The 18,561-nt window shown below is 43.7% G+C and overlaps 1 protein-coding gene across 3 annotated transcripts in view; it reads left to right on the forward strand.

The window, feature by feature from the left end:
- ZBTB49 (zinc finger and BTB domain containing 49) overlaps positions 1-8,942 on the forward strand; it is a 112,393-nt gene extending 103,451 nt beyond the window's left edge. For all 3 annotated transcript variants that reach the window (XM_029591001.1, XM_029590991.1, XM_029591010.1), the window contains 2 exons: positions 4,764-4,925; positions 7,463-8,942. In XM_029591001.1, the coding sequence (XP_029446861.1) occupies positions 4,764-4,925; positions 7,463-8,109 (809 nt within the window). In that variant the 3' untranslated portion in view covers positions 8,110-8,942. The remainder of the gene's footprint in view (positions 1-4,763; positions 4,926-7,462) is intronic.
- The last annotated feature ends 9,619 nt before the right edge of the window (positions 8,943-18,561 follow it).

An 18,561-nucleotide genomic window follows, 5' to 3' on the forward strand; every position in this document is an offset into this window, starting at 1 on the left:
TACCTATCCTGGAAGATCATCTTCTTGGTGGTGGTTACTTCAGTACGCAGGGTCAGCGAGCTGCAGGATCTGGTGTCGTCCCCCCTTATACCAAATTTTGTCATAAGGTGGTTTTACGTACACATCCGACGTTCCTTCATGAGGTGGTCTCAGAGTTGCATCTGAATCAGTCCATTGTTCTGCCTTCCTTTTTTTCAAGGCCGCACGCACACCAGGGCAAACTGGCCCTGCATACTCTAGATTGTAAAAAAGCTCTGGCCTTTTACCTGGAACGGATGGCACCTCACTGCCTCTCCACTCAACTTTTTGCCTCCTTTGACAAAAACAGGTTGGGAGTCGCAGTGTCTAAGCAAATCTTATCCCATTGGCTAACGGACTGTATTTCCTTCTGCTATGCTCAAGCGGACTTGCAGCTTGAAGGTCATGTCAAGACTCATTCTGTGTGGGCTATGTCTGTTTCGGTGGCTCGCTTGCTTGCCATCCCCATTTACGAGATATATAGGGCAGCCACCTGGAGTTCTCTCCACATGTTTGCCTCTCATTATTTTGTGAATAAGGATGGCAGACGTGACAATCGTTTTGGTCAGTCAGTCCTCCATGATAGTTACTCTGTTACATTGTATATCAAATGAGAGTTCCTAATTGTTAAATAAGCTATTCTGTTACTATGTAAAAATAATAAGACACCGTTGTCATATTATTCCATGAGTTACTCTGTAAACTGATGTGATATTCCATATCGAATGTCTGTATATAAAAAATAAATAAATAAATGATCTTTTTCAGCCATGAAACCCAACTCTTCCTACCATGGGCCCTTTCCTTGGGTGCAGGCTTGCTCCCCTGGTTCTAGCAGATCTAGTTGTTGTGCATGTTTGGCATCTATTCTATGCTGTACATGTTGGAAGTAGCCTGGAGCTACATAATCACCCAAGTGGGAGGACTACCATCCTGCTTGTCCTTGGAAAAAGCAGAGTTGCTTACCTGTAACAGGTGTTCTCCAAGGACAGCAGGATGTTATTCCTCACGAAAACCGCCCACCACCCCGTAAAGTTGGGTTTTCTCTTGGTTTATTTTATTCTTCACGAACTCAGTTATAAGACTGAAGAGGGACCCTGTGTGGACATGTGGTTAGTGGCATGCTGGGCATGCTCAGTATGTCTGAGCACAAGATGGCGCCGGCCGTCCATTGCTCCTGCCATGTGACAGGGGCCGACCAATGGCACCGGTAGCTCCTGTGACATAGTAAGGGCAAAGGCTATCGGCGCCAATTTGAATACTGGCAGCCGACGGCCCGAGTGCAGGAGATCGCTCCAGGACCCCTGCTGGACCACCAGGGACTTTGGCAAGTCTTGGGTGGGGTCAGGAGTTTGGAGGTTTAATTCGTTAATGATACGTTGCATTCGTGAGGGTTCGCCATACGTTTCTGAACTTCACAAATGCAACGAATAGGGACATATACATTGCGGATTGCGCATTCGTTCAAAACGAATACACATCCCTAGTAGCCTACTCCCAGTTGAAAAGGTGATAAATTCAAGCCAGGAATTAGGGAGCTCCCTGATATTGAAGACAACTCCCTTGGACAGTCCTCTGTGACTTCCTCTACTTGCTGTTTAAGATGACGATCCATCGGGCCCTGGATGGTGGGAGATGCCATAAAGATCTTGGCCTTCCGTTTTCTTCCCATAGAAACAGAAGGAAAAAAATCGATGATAAAGGGCGCATCCCTTTGGCGTGCGGCTTCAGCTGCGTGCAGCTATTGCCCAGAAGAAATAGGCCATCAGACCAGACCTCCCTCTCTCGTCTGCATTCAGGTAACAATGGAGGAGGGGACTCTCCACCAGCTGACAGACTGCTCTCAGCTCTTCTCTCTCTCCCGCAAGAATTGCCGCTATTGCCCGGAAGAAATAGGCCATCAGGCCAGACCTACCTCTGTCATCGGCGTTCAGATAACAGTGGGGGAGGAGACTCTCCACCAGCTCCTGAAAGGTAGCTCCCGGCTCCCCTCTTACTTCCCCCTGGCCTGTTCTATGTTGAAAGCACTAACGAAGAATAAAGAAAAATAACATAGAATACAGAAATATACACAAATTAATCAACTCCATTCCTACAGGAAGCCCATTTAAAATGTACCCACAATGGTACTTTCCATTGCATTTGCCCATATCTATGGAATAACTTACTGCAAGATTAGAAAAACTCAAGATTATTTTGGGGAGAGGAGGGGGACCTACCATCCATTTCCTGCCTTTTTGGAACATCATGCATACCAGAGGCCCCCAGCTGAGAGCGATGTCCTTTGGGAGGAGCCAACTCAGGGCATAAGAAGTGGCGCCCTGTGGCACGCCACTGCCGATGACCAAAACCTGCTTGCCAAAGGGGCGCGCCCTTAGGCACCAATTTCTTTTCTGCCTTATCGCGGTGTCTTGTTTTCACTGTTTAGAGCAGCTCTACTTTATTACCAGTTCTTGAATTATAGTCAAGAGAAAAGGTAAGCTTCGCTCTTTATTCCCAACCCTCGTTCCTCTGAGTTAACTATTCCACATGCTTTTTCGGTTATGGAGCAGCAATAATCGGGCATTTTACTCGCAGACCCTGAGCAAGAGGCAGCACCGGGTCTGCAAGAGTTAGAAACCATCCTGAGTCCCAATGATGGTCTTTCATCTCCTTTACTATTGACAACAAGGAACAGTGTTAGTTCTGTATCTGATTTGGGGGTTTGTTCTCAGTCCCCAATACTTTCTCAACAACAGTATTCTGAGGATTCTTGGAAATCTGCTTTGGTGAAACTTACCACAGTTATTCTTGAGGACATGTGGAAAGTGATTACATTCTTAGAGAAAACTGCAAGTAGAAGACAGGATGATATTAATACTTCTGTTGATCTGGTTAAAGGTCTATTAGCAGTGGTTCAATCAAATACCATTGACCATGGTGCTAAAATTCAGGTTTTGGAATCTCAGAATTCATCTTTCCAAAGCTTTAAAATGGCTGCTGTTAAGGTTAGTGCTTTGATCCATCAGCATTTGGAATTGTTTAAGGATATATCTCACATGCTTAATTTGCGTATTCTTAATTTTCCAAAGTCCTCTCTTATTTCTTCTATAGAATTGGTTAAGAAATATCTGTTGGAAGGATCTAGGCTTATCTGAGGAATCTCTCCCACTTTTACTAAGGCTTACTATTTACCCTTTAAGAGCAAGGAAGAGCTTGGGAGAAGAGATTTTTCCTCCCCTACAAATAGTTTTAATATTACAAATTTTTGGAACAGTCAGCTAAAGGGATTAAGGAAAGTGCCACCTTATTGGTCACATGTTCTTCTAAGGTGAAAAGAACCTCATTTTGAGGTTATTTTTAGTAACTGGAATTATTTTTCATAGGCCAAAAGGTATGGATCTTTCCTGATGTATATAAACAAATTCAGGTTAGGAGGAAAGCATTTTTTCAAAATAGAGATACAATCTTAACATTGGTGGGTTCTTTCTCTCTCTGATATCCAGTCAATTGCATTGTCTTTCTTTCAAGTCAAAATTAGAACCTTTTTGAACCCAGTCAGCTTAAAGCTTTGCTTGATAATAGAGCTGCTAATCCTTCCACATCTAACCCTGAGTTATATGATTAGAAGATGTATTTAACTTTAAATTAGTTCTTTAAATTAGTAACTTTAAATGAGATTTTGTTTTTTTTTGCTTTGTATATTCTTTCTTGATTTGGTATTTTGCCTCTTTGCCCCCTTCCTCCACTGTGGACTAGATTTGGCTATTTTTTGTTATATAAAATGTGTATCTTTTCTGTTAAATATGAATCTGGCATCAATCTCTATTTCTGTAAAGCGTTTATGATTTGTATTTTGTTTTTGGAAAATTATAAATAAATACTTAAAAGAAAAAAGATTATTTTGGGTTTCATTGGAAAGTCAAAACTTTCTTATTTAGCCTAGTTTATCAGTTGGCTTAATTTCCATCTTGGGTTATGGTCTGAAGAGAATGGAGTCTATACAATTTTAAATACACCAGGCATTGATTTTATGAATTTAATTTTTAGATCTCTTATGATTGATAATTATATGCTGTACCTCGCTTATGTTGTTTTTGTATAAATTAAGCAGGCTATAAATTTAACATAAAATATAAACAAAAGTCCAGGTGTACAGAGTCCCTTTCTTTCCTCTGTGATTTGCGTCCTCTAAAATGTTTTTATTCTATCAAGGTGATTTTTTCCCCAGAAATTTTTTTTTATTCTAAATTTTACTTATATCTTTAAGGCTGTTGTGCTCCAAAAATGAATATATAGTAAGTTGGTAATGTAGGGACTTTTCACTGTGCTCCATTTTCATTTTGTTGAAAAGCCACCTTAATTTTCCTCATTCATAGTTATTGAAGTTTGTTGCATTAATTTGGAATAGAAGAATAGCACTTACATTTTAAGTGTTTGTGTTCTGCCTTGCCCTAACTCCTGCCCTTACTTTCCAGCTTCTGGCCCTTCCACTGGATCTAATGACCTTAAGCAAGTTGCTTTACTTATGTATATTACTGTCTGTAACTGAATAATAATGTTCCTTCTCCCATTTCCTGCTCCAGACGTTTCCATGTGCATACATGAATTGAAATGACCTGTAAGACCGTGCTTCTGAAATTACTGTATGTGTCTTTGTTTCTCAGTTGCTCAGATGTTAAAACTTTGAAATTAATTTTTTTTTTGGAAGAAGGGGCTTCATAATAGGAAACTAAACAACAAAATGATCTTTCTTTCTTTTCTAGGCTTTAGTAACTCCAGTAATTTAAATGAGCACAAGAAGACTCATACAGCAGATAAAGTATTCACCTGTGATGAGTGCGGAAAATCATTTAATATGCATCGAAAGTTAATAAAGCACAGGGTTAGACACTCAGGAGAGAGACCATATAGCTGCTCAACATGTGGTTAGTAATAAAGTTGATTTGTAAATCAAGCATATGACTGTAGTTTTGACCTCTGTTGTTTCCAGTAAAGAAGGAAAGTGTTAATAACTGTGATGTAGTATTCAACTAAAAAATGAAATTTTCTAATTGAACCTGAGTTGGTAGCTTTGAAACAGCTGTGTGGGTGCACATGTACGCGCATACGACAGCTTGCACCAATGGACGTGGACATTTTATAACATACGCATGTGTAGGTGATCATGGCATAAAATAGGCTGTATGTGCGTACGTGTGCGCACAAGTTTATATAGACAAGCTCATATGCCACCCCTACCATATGACTGAGAGGATTTTAGTAGACATGCACGCCAATACAATTACATGTTTCCTCAGTTCATTTCCAGTTCACCCAGGTAAAGGATAGAACTTCCTAACCCCTAGTTAACTAGCCTACCCTTTTTTCTGTTAGCGCTAACCCTTAAAACCCCACTAACCGCTCTAGTTTTTTTTATTTTAGAACTTACCCATCATCCATAGCAGAAGTAAAGTTACATGGTATGGGACCCCGGCATGTGTTTGTATGTGTAAAGGCTTATGCGCGGATTAAATTGAGAAATCTAGGAATGCCCCGCACAGTCCATCAGGGAGATACGCGCATGCTTGCGCACTTTTTAAAATCCACCAGCATGTGCTGGCTGGACTTCTGCACATATTTCCCAACTTTGGCATGCATAGGGCTTTTAAAATTCACCTTTAAGTGAACATTGTTTACTAAACTAAACTCTAAACTAGAAACCAGGCGAAGAGATCAGTCAATGCAGAGCAAAATATCCATATAATTTTTAAATCATTTGTCATTTTTTGTGCGTTTTTCTCTTAAAACCTAGAATATGATGGAAAGTAAAGACCATGGGGCAGATTTTCCTAGGGGGAGGCGTGTCGCGGCGGCGCATCATTCGGGGGCGGGGCCGTGGGTGTGGTTCTGGCCCGGGGGTGTTTCGGGGGCATGGCCGAGGCCTCGGAAACCGCTCCCGGGCCCGGGGAATGGTGCGAGTTACGCCTGCCTCGGGCAGGCGTAACTTGTCAAACAAAGGTAGGGGGGGGGTTTAGATAGGGCTGGGGGGGTGGGTTAGGGCGGGGAAGGTGCGGGGGGTGGAAGGAAAGTTCCCTCGGAGGCCCCTCCGATTTCGGAGCGGCCTCGGAAGGATCGGAGGGAACTGAGGCAGGCTGCCGGTTTTGCACAGCCTTGCGCGCGCCAATCCTGGATTTTAAAGGATACGTGCGGCTATGCGCGTATCTATTAAAATTCAGCGTACTCTTGTTTGCGCCTGGTGCAAACAAGAGTTTGCCTGGTGCAATTTTTAAAAAGTACGCGTGGGCGTACTTTTTAAAAATTTACCCCCATATGTCCCATCCAGTTTGCCCATCCACATCTCCTGCTTAGTTGTATGTTCTCTTTCCTCAGAAATCCTTTTTGTTTGTCCTCAGTTTTCTTGAATTCTCATAAGTCCTTGTCTCCACCACCTCCACAGGGAGTCTATTCCATGTGTCTACCACACATGGAGGCCATACTGACCCTTTTTTTCTTCTTTGTATTTTAGAGCTTGTCAAATATTTTAAAACACTTTTAATAACAAATGTATGGTTTTACTCTTTCAAAAAGATACCTAAACCTTGTGACTAGGGAAGTGAATTGTTTCCTAACAAAGCACTGACACAAACATGGTGAATTTGCTATTGGCATATGAAAATAGGATATGGAATTTCATTTTAAATTTTACTAGTCAAAAAAAATGATTATACTTGCCAGCTGTACTACATGATGACTAGGGCAGTTCTGGTATTAGTGTTCCTCTCCAGAAGCCTCTTTCCTCACTTCCTTCCTCTTCTCTTTCTTGCAGCATTCCCCACCCTTCATCTGAACCTTTCTTTTCCCTCAGCACCACCCAAAACCATATAGTCCTCTTATCTCCCTCCTCCTTTGTCACTCCTCATCCCTCTTACTGTTTCCCTTCTAGGATGCTGCCACCTCTTTTTCTTTAACTCTATCTAGAAGCAGAAAAATATTTGCAAAAAATGTTTTTCTCGGGTGACAAGCTAATAGTGAATCACAAAGATGAGACATGACTCCATCGTGTGTCAGCTCAACAGAATTTTCAAGGAGTAAAACAGCAAAAATAACGACAGCTCTTAGTTTTCAGCTGTATTAACAATTGAAAACTCATTCCTAAAATATTATACAATATATAAGACATTTTGTTTAGGCATGTATTTTCAAACATTAAAACTAAACTTTGATTTCAGCTCTCTTAATTTGTGTGGTTTTTTTTAATGGAACATATTACTTTCAGATTTGAAACACTTCTTACTATGCTTAAACTCATGGACGAGTGAAAATTTAGCCTTGTATGTCAGTAGACCTTGAATATTGGCGATAGTATTTATTTATGGTCTGTCAAACTGTCTGGCCTTCATCAGTTAGTTATGAAATGAAAATTGTAATTCTGCCTTATTTTGTTTTAGTGACAGGTCATCAGAATATTTTTCTTGCCTTTCAGGGAAACGATTTGGAGGATCTGGTGATTTACGCAGACACGTGAGGACACATACTGGAGAAAGGCCATATACCTGTGAAATTTGTAATAAGTGCTTCTCTCGGTCTGCTGTTCTGCGACGACATAAAAAAATGCACTGTAAGGCTAGTGAAGACAGCCAGGATACACTAGAAGAATTTTCTCAAGGAGTGGTGACCTCTGACCTAAAGAAGTCTCGAAGTTCAGATTCTTTTGCCCAAGACATGTCTGTTGCTTTGTTACCTCTTAAACTTCCAAGTCATGAGGTTGTTAACTCAAGGACTGAATATGATGGTAGTTCTGCAAGTTCTTATTGCAAGCTGCAGCCAGTAATTCAGGGTCGTGGCAAAGTCCCCAGGCCTCATATGCGACAGACACCTGGTCCTCTTCCTAATCCCTCCTATACGTACGCAGAGGTAGATACTTCTGGTACAGAAGAAGCATTACAGGCGGACAATATTTCCATGATTCGGTCATCTATAGCAAGTTTGGACAGCCACTGCAATGATACGTTGAGTAGTCGTGCATCTTCCGTGGCATGTAGGAACTCTGATGGGCCATTCTTTTCAAGCATGACTCTCTGGGGCTTAGCAATGAAGACTTTACAAAATGAAAGTGACCTGGACCAGTAAGAATTTACATGGCATAACAGAGTTTTAAGGAACACAATTTGGTGGTCTTAAAATAAATAATAAGTAATTAAACCCAACCAGAAATTGCCAGTTACATGTAGGACACATCTACTGAAATGAACAAATGAAGTAGGACTTAATCTGGTCAGACTATAGTGTCACAGCATTCACCAGCTATAACATAGAAGCTACTTACCTGGCTACAGATTGCAGTTTGATGCAATTTTATTCTTTCTCAGACTAAAACATCCAGCCAGTGTTTCACGGACAATCTCCTTTATGTAGCTTTTGGAATGTTGACTCGATAATTCACTATATTAAGGGTTGTAAAGTATGAAATAATGTGCACTTCATGTTCTGGTCTTTTTTTCTTGTGGTTTCATTTTCCTTTCTACATAATGGAAAAGGCCAGAGATGCACACAGGTAGTTTATATTTTGCTGTTGATACCTGCCTTTTTTTTTTTTTTTTTTTTTTTTAATAAATGAAGCCTGATCATTTGTTACTAGGAATGACCCTTTCTTGGGCCACACTCACATCCAAGTAACGTACATAATCTTTTTTGATCATTCAGAGAGTTTCCATTTTTACTTTGGTACAAAGTAATGTCAACAAGTGTTATTTTTACAGTTAACTTTATTAAGAAGAATTATTTGTATAGTGCTACCATGCATGCACAGTACTATACAGGCACACACAACAGTCTCTGTTCTTGAGCTTACATTCTAATCAGATAATGTACTGTAAATATCTTATGCAAGTTTATTTGTAGATTGCAACTTCAAATGTTCTTATGTAATTCACTTTGAATAAAAAATGTGCAATATTTATATACTGCACTTATTAGAATATCCATGTAAAAATGTTATTTCTGAAGAAACTTTTTCATTCAACAAAATATTTCTGATGGATTCCTTAGCATGTGTGTAGGACAGGGGTAAGCATTTGTGGGGAGGGCTTGAACAATCCTGAAGGGGGCATGCTAGCTGCCAGTCAAGGAATTAAAAATGGCTACGCTGACAAGTCCTTACAATTCCCATCTTCCTTCAGAGATCCCCTGTATTTATCCCTTGCTTTCTCACAGGATGGAGCTCAATCACGGAAAACTTCTGTCAAAGTTTCCAGAACTTTGACCGGCCCCTACTGGGCTTGCCCAGCATGGCACTAACCCTGCAGCCAGTAGGGGTCCCCCTTCAGACTTCTTTTTTCCACACAGCAGTAGCCTCGCGGTAAAGGAGCTCTGAAGAGATTCCTGAGAGGAATTTTCCTCTCAGAATTACTAAAAGTTAAATTGCCCCACAGGAGTCTCTCCCCTAACTTTTCTCAGTCCGCGGTACTCTGGTAAGTTTTTACCCATTTTCCTTCTATTACCGTCAAGTTTGGCCCTCGCGGGCTACTGGCCGTCGACTGTACCGCGGCTCGATTTTTTGCCATGGCGTCGGGGTTTCGTCGGTGCCCGGACTGTACCCGCACCATGACTATCACAGACCCCCATAAAGTCTGTGTAATGTGTCTAGGACGCGAGCACGATGTCTTGACCTGCACCAAATGTGCCCCAATGACACCGAAGGGTCGCAAGGACAGAATGGAGAAGCTGGAACTTCTCTTCCATGCTCAAACCCCGACTCAGTCCATTGCATCGACGTCGTCAGAACTGGCACCGTCAACTTCGCGCCAGCATCGACCACCGACCGGTGACCGACCAGCATCGACGACTTCTCGGCCATCGACACTCTCTACTCCCCCTCAGGTTCGAGGGGATTGCAGGGAGAAACATCGCCATCGACACCGAAAGACTTGGACCATCGAGGGAGCAAAATCATCGACCTCGCCATCGTCCGAGCCGCTGTCGAAAAAACACTGTCCAGGAAAGGCACCGACTAATCCTGCAACCAGGTCACCGAGGCAACCCTCACCCAATTGGGGATCGGGAGCCGCGACTCCGCCTTTAACGGTGGTCCCTCTGGCTATGCCTCTGCCTCCTTCTGTTCCGGAGCCGGGGCAGCTTGCTCCAGGTCTCCGAGAAGAACTGGACCGGGATGGTTCAGGAGGCCATTGACAAGGCGATGCAACATCTTCAGGTTCCTCAGGCACCAACACAGGTACCGCCTCTGGAACCGATCATTGACCCGATTCCGGCAGCGCTGGCACCGCTGCTATCCAGGATGGAAGCGCTTATGGCCGCTTTTCCACCGATGGATCCCAGGTCTCCGATGGCTCCGATGCCTTTCTCACTGACAGCATCGTTGGGAGGAGAAACACTGTTTTGCATCCCTCCATCAGGAGTTCTGCCTCAGCCATTGATGCCAATACGTCCCTCGCCGCCGATATGTCTGTCTGCGCCACAGAGTCATCAGTCGATGCCTTTGATGCCTGCACCGGTGCCTTCGATGCCATCGGTGCCTCAGATAATTCTTCCGATTCCTTCGGAGCCTAGACCGGGTCCTTCAGGTATCCAACCACCCTGTCCCCCTCTAGTTCCTAGAGGGATGGGTATGGATCCTTATGATACCTGGGGTGATGATACCTCAACAGACACCGATGATTTACCTTCACCTACTGAGAGTAGAAAGCGTTCTCCCCCAGAGGACCTTTCCTTTAAATTTTATGAAGGAAATGTCTGATTTGGTTCCCTTCCAATTACAGATGGAACAGGATGATAGGCACCAGATGATGGACTTGCTCCAATTCCTGGATGCCCCTAAGGTAATCACCTCTATTACCATTCATCAGGTCTCAATCTCCTCAAGAAAAACTGGGAACATCCTGGATCAATTGCTCCAGTACACAGGAAAGCTGACACTACTTATTTGGTACAGTCAGCCCCAGGTTTTCAAAAATCACAGCTTGATCACCACTTGGTTGTGGTAGAGTCTGCACAAAAGAGGGCGAAACGGTCAAAGCCTCACTAGTCTGTTCCTCCTGGAAAGGAACAGAAGTTCCTAGATAACATTGGTCGCCGAGTATTCCAAGGAGCCATGCTCATCTCCCGAATTGCTGCCTATCAGCTTTATATGACCCAATATAACAGGATCATTTTCAAGCAGATACAGGATTTCTCAGACTCCCTGCCTCAGCAATTTCAAGAATAATTACAAACCCTAGTAAACAAGGGTTTTGAGGCAGGCAAGCATAAGATTAGAACATCTTATGTCATTTTTGACACCGGTGTCTGCAGCTGCTATTTCGGCGAGAAGGTGGACCTGGCTCAAGTCTTCTGACCTACGCCCAGAAGTACAAGACTGGTTATCTGACCTGCCTTGTGTCGGAGATAATCTGTTTGGTGAACAGATTGAATGGACAGTGGCAGAATTAAAGGATCATCATGAGACCCTAAGACAGCTCTCTTTGATGCCTTCCAACTTCTCAAAACAGCCCTTTAGAAAGGACTCTAAGAAGTCTTTCTTCTGCCTGAAGAAGTCTTACCCGCCACCAACCAGATCCCATGCCATGAGACCTTATCAAAAACCGCAGTCTCGTCAAGCCCGTAAACAAAAACCACAGGCAGCTCCTCAACCAGGACCTGCTTCCGGTTTTTGACTTCCACTTAGCAGCAGCCAGATTCCTCTGTCACACATACCAGTGGAAGATCGATTGTGCCACTTCCGCAACATGTGGCATTCAATCACATCTGACCAATGGGTATTGGCAATCGTTGCTCAGGGTTAACATCTCAACTTTCTTGCCCTGCCACCGGACTCCCCACCTCTATAGACGTGGAGAACATCTGAACACTCCATTCTTCTAGATTAAGAGGTTTCCCTCCTTCTCTAGTCAAGAGCAATAGAACCCGTACCATACTCTCAGCAAGGCCTAGGGTTCTATTCCCGGTACTTCCTAATCCCCAAATAATCAGGAGGCGTCATTCCTATTCTGGACCTACGGTCTGTATAAACCTCAGACTAGAAAGACCAATAAAGACCAGCTCTAAAAGTCAAACAGAGAAGTTTATTATAAAGAAATGCGTGGTTTCTTTAGGAGTAGCAAGCGTTACAAAGCAAGTGGTGTAAGCTCAAACCTACTCAGTGATCTATTGCTTGTGCACAGCGTTTTAAGGGTTTACCTTCAGCCAATCATCAGGTGTCTGCGTTTCCCTGCCCCTTATCCCATGTCCAATTGTTAATTTTTGCATGTGTATGTGCCTTGTTGCTAGGGATGCTCGTTCTGCCGGATGCACTTGCTATTAGATTCTCGGAAATCAATCTTCTTAGGTTTCGTTTTCTCAGTTCTGACGCCTCTTGTACTGACCATATTCATACAGGGCCCTCAACAAGTACCTCCAGCGAGAAAAGTTCAAGATGGTCACCTTGGGATCGCTTCTACCTCTTCTACAAAGAGGAGACTGGCTCTGCTCTCTGGATCTCTAGGACGCATACTCCCACATTGCGATAAGTCCAGCTCATCGCAAGTACCTGAGGTTCCGAGTAGGCCCCAAGTACTATCAATACAGAGTGCTTCCATTCGGCCTAGCGTCTGCACCACGAGTCTTTACAAAATGCCTCGTAGTCATTGCAGCCTTCCTCAGGACACAAGGTGTTCACGTCTACCCCTATCTGGACAACTGGTTAATCGGGGCTCCCACTCAGCAAACTGCTCTGTCGTCCCTCAATCTACATAAGAACATAAGAAAATGCCATACTGGGTCAGACCAAGGGTCCATCAAGCCCAGCATCCTGTTTCCAACAGTGGCCAATCCAGGCCATAAGAACCTGGCAAGTACCCAAAAACTAAGTCTATTCCATGTAACCATTGCTAATGGCAGTGGCTATTCTCTAAGTGAACTTAATAGCAGGTAATGGACTTCTCCTCCAAGAACTTATCCAATCCTTTTTTAAACACAGCTATACTAACTGCACTAACCACATTCTCTGGCAACAAATTCCAGAGTTTAATTGTGCGTTGAGTAAAAAAGAACTTTCTCCGATTAGTTTTAAATGTGCCCCATGCTAACTTCATGGAGTGCCCCCTAGTCTTTCTACCATCCGAAAGAGTAAATAACCGATTCACATCTACCCGTTCTAGACCTCTCATGATTTTAAACACCTCTATCATATCCCCCCTCAGTCGTCTCTTCTCCAAGCTGAAGAGTCCTAACCTCTTTAGTCTTTCCTCATAGGGGAGTTGTTCCATTCCCCTTATCATTTTGGTAGCCCTTCTCTGTACCCTCTCCATCGCAATTATATCTTTTTTGAGATGCGGCAACCAGAATTGTACACAGTATTCAAGGTGTGACCTCACCATGGAGCGATACAGAGGCATTATGACATTTTCCGTTTTATTCACCATTCCTTTTCTAATAATTCTCAACATTCTGTTTTCTTTTTTGACAGCCGCAGCACACTGCACCGACGATTTCAATGTGTTATCCACTATGACACCTAGATCTCTTTCTTGGGTTGTAGCACCTAATATGGAACCCAACATTGTGTAATTATAGCATGGGTTATTTTTCCCTATATGCATCACCTTGCAATTATCCACATTAAATTTCATCTGCCATTTGGATGCCCAATTTTCCAGTCTCACAAGGTCTTCCTGCAATTTATCACAATCTGCTTGTGATTTAACTACCTTACACACGCTAATTTCGTTAGGATTTCTTGTCAATTACGACAAATCCTACTTAGTCCCATCTCAAACCTTGTCGTTCATTGGGGCAGACTTGGACACCTTACAGGCAAAGGCTTTCCTACCTCAACAATGAGCACTGACTCTTGTATCTCTTGCTCATCAGCTGCAGTCTCAGCACTCTGCGACTGCATGCCAGTTTCTCATCTTCCTGGGACACATGGCATCCTCAGTCCATGTCACACCAATGGCCCGCTTGGCCATGAGACTCATGCACTGGACTCTGAGGTCTCAATGGACTCAAGCTATTCAGCCTCTGTCGACCGTTGTCCACGTCACCGACTCACTCAGTCTGTCTCTCGTCTGGTGGAAAAATCAGACCAATCTCCTCCAGGGATTGCCCTTCCAGGTTCCAAATCTTCAAATAACTCTCACCACTGATGCTTACAACCTCGGTTGGGGAGCCCATGTGGCCGATCTGCAGCCACAAGGACCTTGGTCTCCAGAGGAAGCCAAACACCAAATAAATTTCCTGGAACTTCGAGCAATCAGATATGCTCTCAGGGCTTTTCAGGATCGCCTCTCAAATCAAGTCATCCTGATTCAGACGGACAGCCAGGTGGCAATGTGGTACATCAACAAGCAGGGAGGCTCAGGCTTCTTCCTTCTGTGTCAGGAAGCTGCGCAGATTTGGGAGGAAGCTCTCTCCCATTCGATGTACCTCAGGGCCACCTGGTTACCGGGAGTGGGCAATGTGTTGGCAGACAAGCTGAGTCGCGTCTTTCAACCGCACGAGTGGTCTCTCATCCCCTCTGTAGCGAACTCCATCTTTCAACAATGGGAATATCCTCAGATAGACTTCTTTGCGTCCCCACAAAACCGCAAAGTGGAGAACTACTGCTCTCTCATTCGCAGCAAACTCTCTCAACCCAGAGATGCATTCTCCCTCATGGGCAACCGGTCTGCTCTACGCATTCCCTCCACTTCCTCTTCTCTCGAAGACTCTCGTGAAGTTACGTCAGGAGAAGGGAACCATGATCCTGATAGCACCTCACTGGCCGCGCCAAGTGTGGTTTCCAATACTTCAGGATATCTCCATCCGCAGGCACATTCCCTTGGGAAAGGACCCGCTTCTGATCACTCAGACCGACGAGAGCCTACGCCATCCCAATCTTCAAGCCTTGTCCCTGACGGCATGGATGTTGAAAGGTTAATCCTTCAACCTCTTTTTTTTTTAATTTTTTTATTTATCACTTTTTCATATTATAAACAAAGAATCCTTTGCTTTCAATCAGGAGAAATACACAAAGAAAGAAAATTATTATACCTTGTTAATTGTAATAACACAACTACTTATAAACATATCCATTTATCCCCTTTGTTCTAGGCAATATTGGGGGAGAGGAAAAAGAGGAGTACAAAAAAGAAAATAATTAAATAAAACTCCCTTAACATCCCATTCCTTTATAAATTCAAGAACCAGATCTTCTTAGGTTATAGGGGTTTCCTTCCTGGCATCTATGAAGCCCCTTAATTGCTCTGGATTATAAAATATGTAAGTATTCCCGAGTACTTTACTACGCATCTTGCAGGATAACGCAAAAGAAAATTTGCCCCTAAAGATATAACTTCAGGGCGCATTATTAAGGATTTCCTGCGTAGTTGTGTAACCCTGGAGAGATCAGGAAAAATGCAGATTAATCCACCCAAATATGTAGTATTAATAGCCTTGAAGTAATGTTTCATAATTAGGGCTCTATCGAACTCTGAAAACAGAGAAACAAAGAGTACAGTTCTTTCAGCAATCTCAAATCCAGAGCTTTCCAAGTACTCAGATTATTGAAATTTCCAATTTCCCCCACAGGGGATATCTGTATCTGGCTCTGTCCTTGTCTTAGAAACAGAATCTTTTTAACAGCTGGAATTTGCTCCTCTGGAATCTGTAAGATTTCTTTCATATATCTTTTAAAAGTTAGTAGTGGTATCTCCCCCACCACTTTAGGGAAGTTCAAAACCCTAAGGTTTAATTGCCTGAGGTAGTTTTCCACTGATTCCAACAGTCGTGTTAAAATTGCCTGATCCTTCACACATACAGCGTTGATATCAGACACTTGTTTTAAATCTGTTTTAACTTGCTGTAATTCTTGTGATTGTTCTGTTCCCTTCAGATGTAACTGTTTTTCAATAGAGTCCATTTTGTGGGAGATTTCCTCCGTTTTTAGGTTTGCTCATTAAATGCCAATGTTAACCCCGCAACCAAGTCCCAAAGGGACTCCATTGTGATTTCCGCCGGTCTTTTAATCTCTATGGGACCTCTTGCAAGGCCACTCGTTACCTCTCTTCCACCTGCTGCTGTTCCCGATCTCTGCAACATCTCCTCGTTTCTGTACTCACTCCATGCTGCAGCTTCGAGGGGGTTCGAGGCATCGGGTGACCCCCCCACACTCGCAGTGCCTCCCGGCAGTCCACCCACAGGAGTCGCTCCTGTGACGCATCTCACCAGCGACTCGACTTGCCCGGCTGCACTCGATGAGATAGCATTCGGCGGTAGTCGTGGCTCCGGGGGGGGTCAACGATATTTCCCCAAGCGGGGAAGGGACTCCTCCTCCCAATCCGCTAGCGGGGCTCGTTGCTCCATATGGTATGGGAGACGCATATTCCAAAATAACACGCTGACCTGCGGGAAGTGAGTGCTCGGGTGGATAAACCCTCACCTTCCCCTTTCTTTTGGGAGGCATTTGAAAGAAGAAATTCAATTAAGGTAAAACGAAAAGCAGGAGCGTCTGAATGTGCGTCTGGTCAGGGAGCCATCTTGAATCCTCTCCCACTCCTTCAACCTCTTAACCTTTCTGAACCAGTTTCCTGTGTCTTGATTGCTTCATGGAAGCCTTCCACGAGAAAAGCTTACTCTTACAAATGGAACAGGTTTAAGTCATGGTGCTCTTCTCAGTCCCTTGACCCCTTTACCTGTCCAGTTACCAAGTTTTTAGACTATCTCTGACACTTATCAGAGTCAGGTCTAAAAAATTCTTCCATCAGAATGCATGTCAGTGCGGTAGCCGCCTTCCATAAAGGTGTCAGGGATGTCCCTATATCAATACAACCCCTTGTAACACGCATTTTGAAGGGCTTGCTCCATATCAAGCCTCCACTACGTCCTCCGGCCCCTTCTTGGGACCTTAATCTGGTCTGGGTCGGCTCATGAAACCACCATTCGAGCCTCTTCACTCTTGTGAACTTCGATATCTCACATGGAAAGTGATTTTCCTTTTGGCAATCACTTCAGCTCGCAGAGTTAGTGAATTGCAGGCTCTAGTTACCTATCCACCTTACACTAAACTTCTGCAGGACCAGGCGGTACTCCGCACTCACCCGAAATTCTTACCTAAGGTAGTTTCGGATTTTCATCTCAATCAATCCGTCAGACTACCTACCATTTTTTCCCAGGCTCCATGCCAACCCAGGAGAACAGGCTCTGCATACTCTTGATTGTAAACGGGCTCTAGCTTTTTACCTAGACCGTACAGCTGCCCACAGGGAAAGCACTCAATTGTTCGCCTCTTTCCACCCTAATATGTTAGGGAAGCCTGTGGGTAAACAGACTCTCTCCTCCTGGTTGGCGGACTGCATATCTTTCTACTACCAGCAAGCGAGCATTCCATTCCAAGACCATGTTAAAGCACACTCTGTGAGGGCCATGGCGACTTCAGTAGCACACCTATGATCGGTGCCACTTCCTGATATTTGCAGGGCTGCTACCTGGAGTTCTCTCCACACCTTTGCAGCCCACTATTGCTTGGACAAAGCCGGAAGACAAGATTCCATCTTCGACCAATCTGTCCTTCGTAACCTATTTACAATGTGACGTACCAACACCCTTCCGCCTGCCTGGTGGGGTTCAGGATGCCCTCTACCAAATTCCACCCCAGTTGTTGTGCCTGTTGCATGCCTTTTGGGTACATTTGGTGCATGTTTGGACATCCTCAGCTCGGTACTCGCCCATATGTGAGGACTACCATCCTGCTTGACCTGTGAGAAAGCAAATGTTGCTTACCTGTAACAGGTGTTCTCACAGGACAGCAGGATGTTAGTCCTCACGAAACCTGCCCACTGCCCCACTGTGTTGGGTTCGTAACGTTTTGTTGTTTTATTTTTCGGCACTGCCTGTAGCTTTCAAATAAGACTGAAGGGGAACCCCTGCTGGCTGCAGGGTTAGTGCCATGCTGGGCACTAAAGTTCTGGAAACTTTGACAGAAGTTTTCCGTGATTGGGCTCCATCCTGATGATGTCACCCATATGTGAGGACTAACATCCTGCTGTCCTGTGAGAACACCTGTTACAGGTTAGCAACATTTGCTTTCTTGAATTCAGATTCCATTTTTGCCTCCATTGGGATTTAGTTCCATGTATTCACTACCCTCTCTGTAAAGAAATATTTCCTAAGATTACTCCTGAGTCTCTACCCCATTTCACCCTCATTCCATGTCCCTTGTTCTAGAACCTCTTTTCCATTCAAAGAGGCTAGCCTCCTGTGCATGTAAACATTTGAAATATGCAAATGTCATATCTTGCCTTTCCTCTAAGATATACATGTTTTGATCTTTAAGCCTATCCCCATATGCTTTAGAATGAAGACCACTGATCATTTTAGGAGTCGACTCCAACCAGTTTATATCCTTTTGAAGATACAATCTCCATTATATAGCAGAGTCAGTCTATTCTATGGACTTAAGGTAAGGGTATGTCTTTGTCAGTGTGGTCACAGTATCAAATGTAAGTGCCGTAAGGGAAAATTCACAAAGTCAACACACAGATCCTTACCTTTTGTTTTGGAGTATCTCCTAGAATTTTGATAATTTCCTGATACCTTATTGGTCTGGCAGAG

Source organism: Rhinatrema bivittatum, chromosome 1 (genome assembly GCF_901001135.1).
Source record: "Rhinatrema bivittatum chromosome 1, aRhiBiv1.1, whole genome shotgun sequence".
NCBI lineage: Eukaryota > Metazoa > Chordata > Amphibia > Gymnophiona > Rhinatrematidae > Rhinatrema > Rhinatrema bivittatum.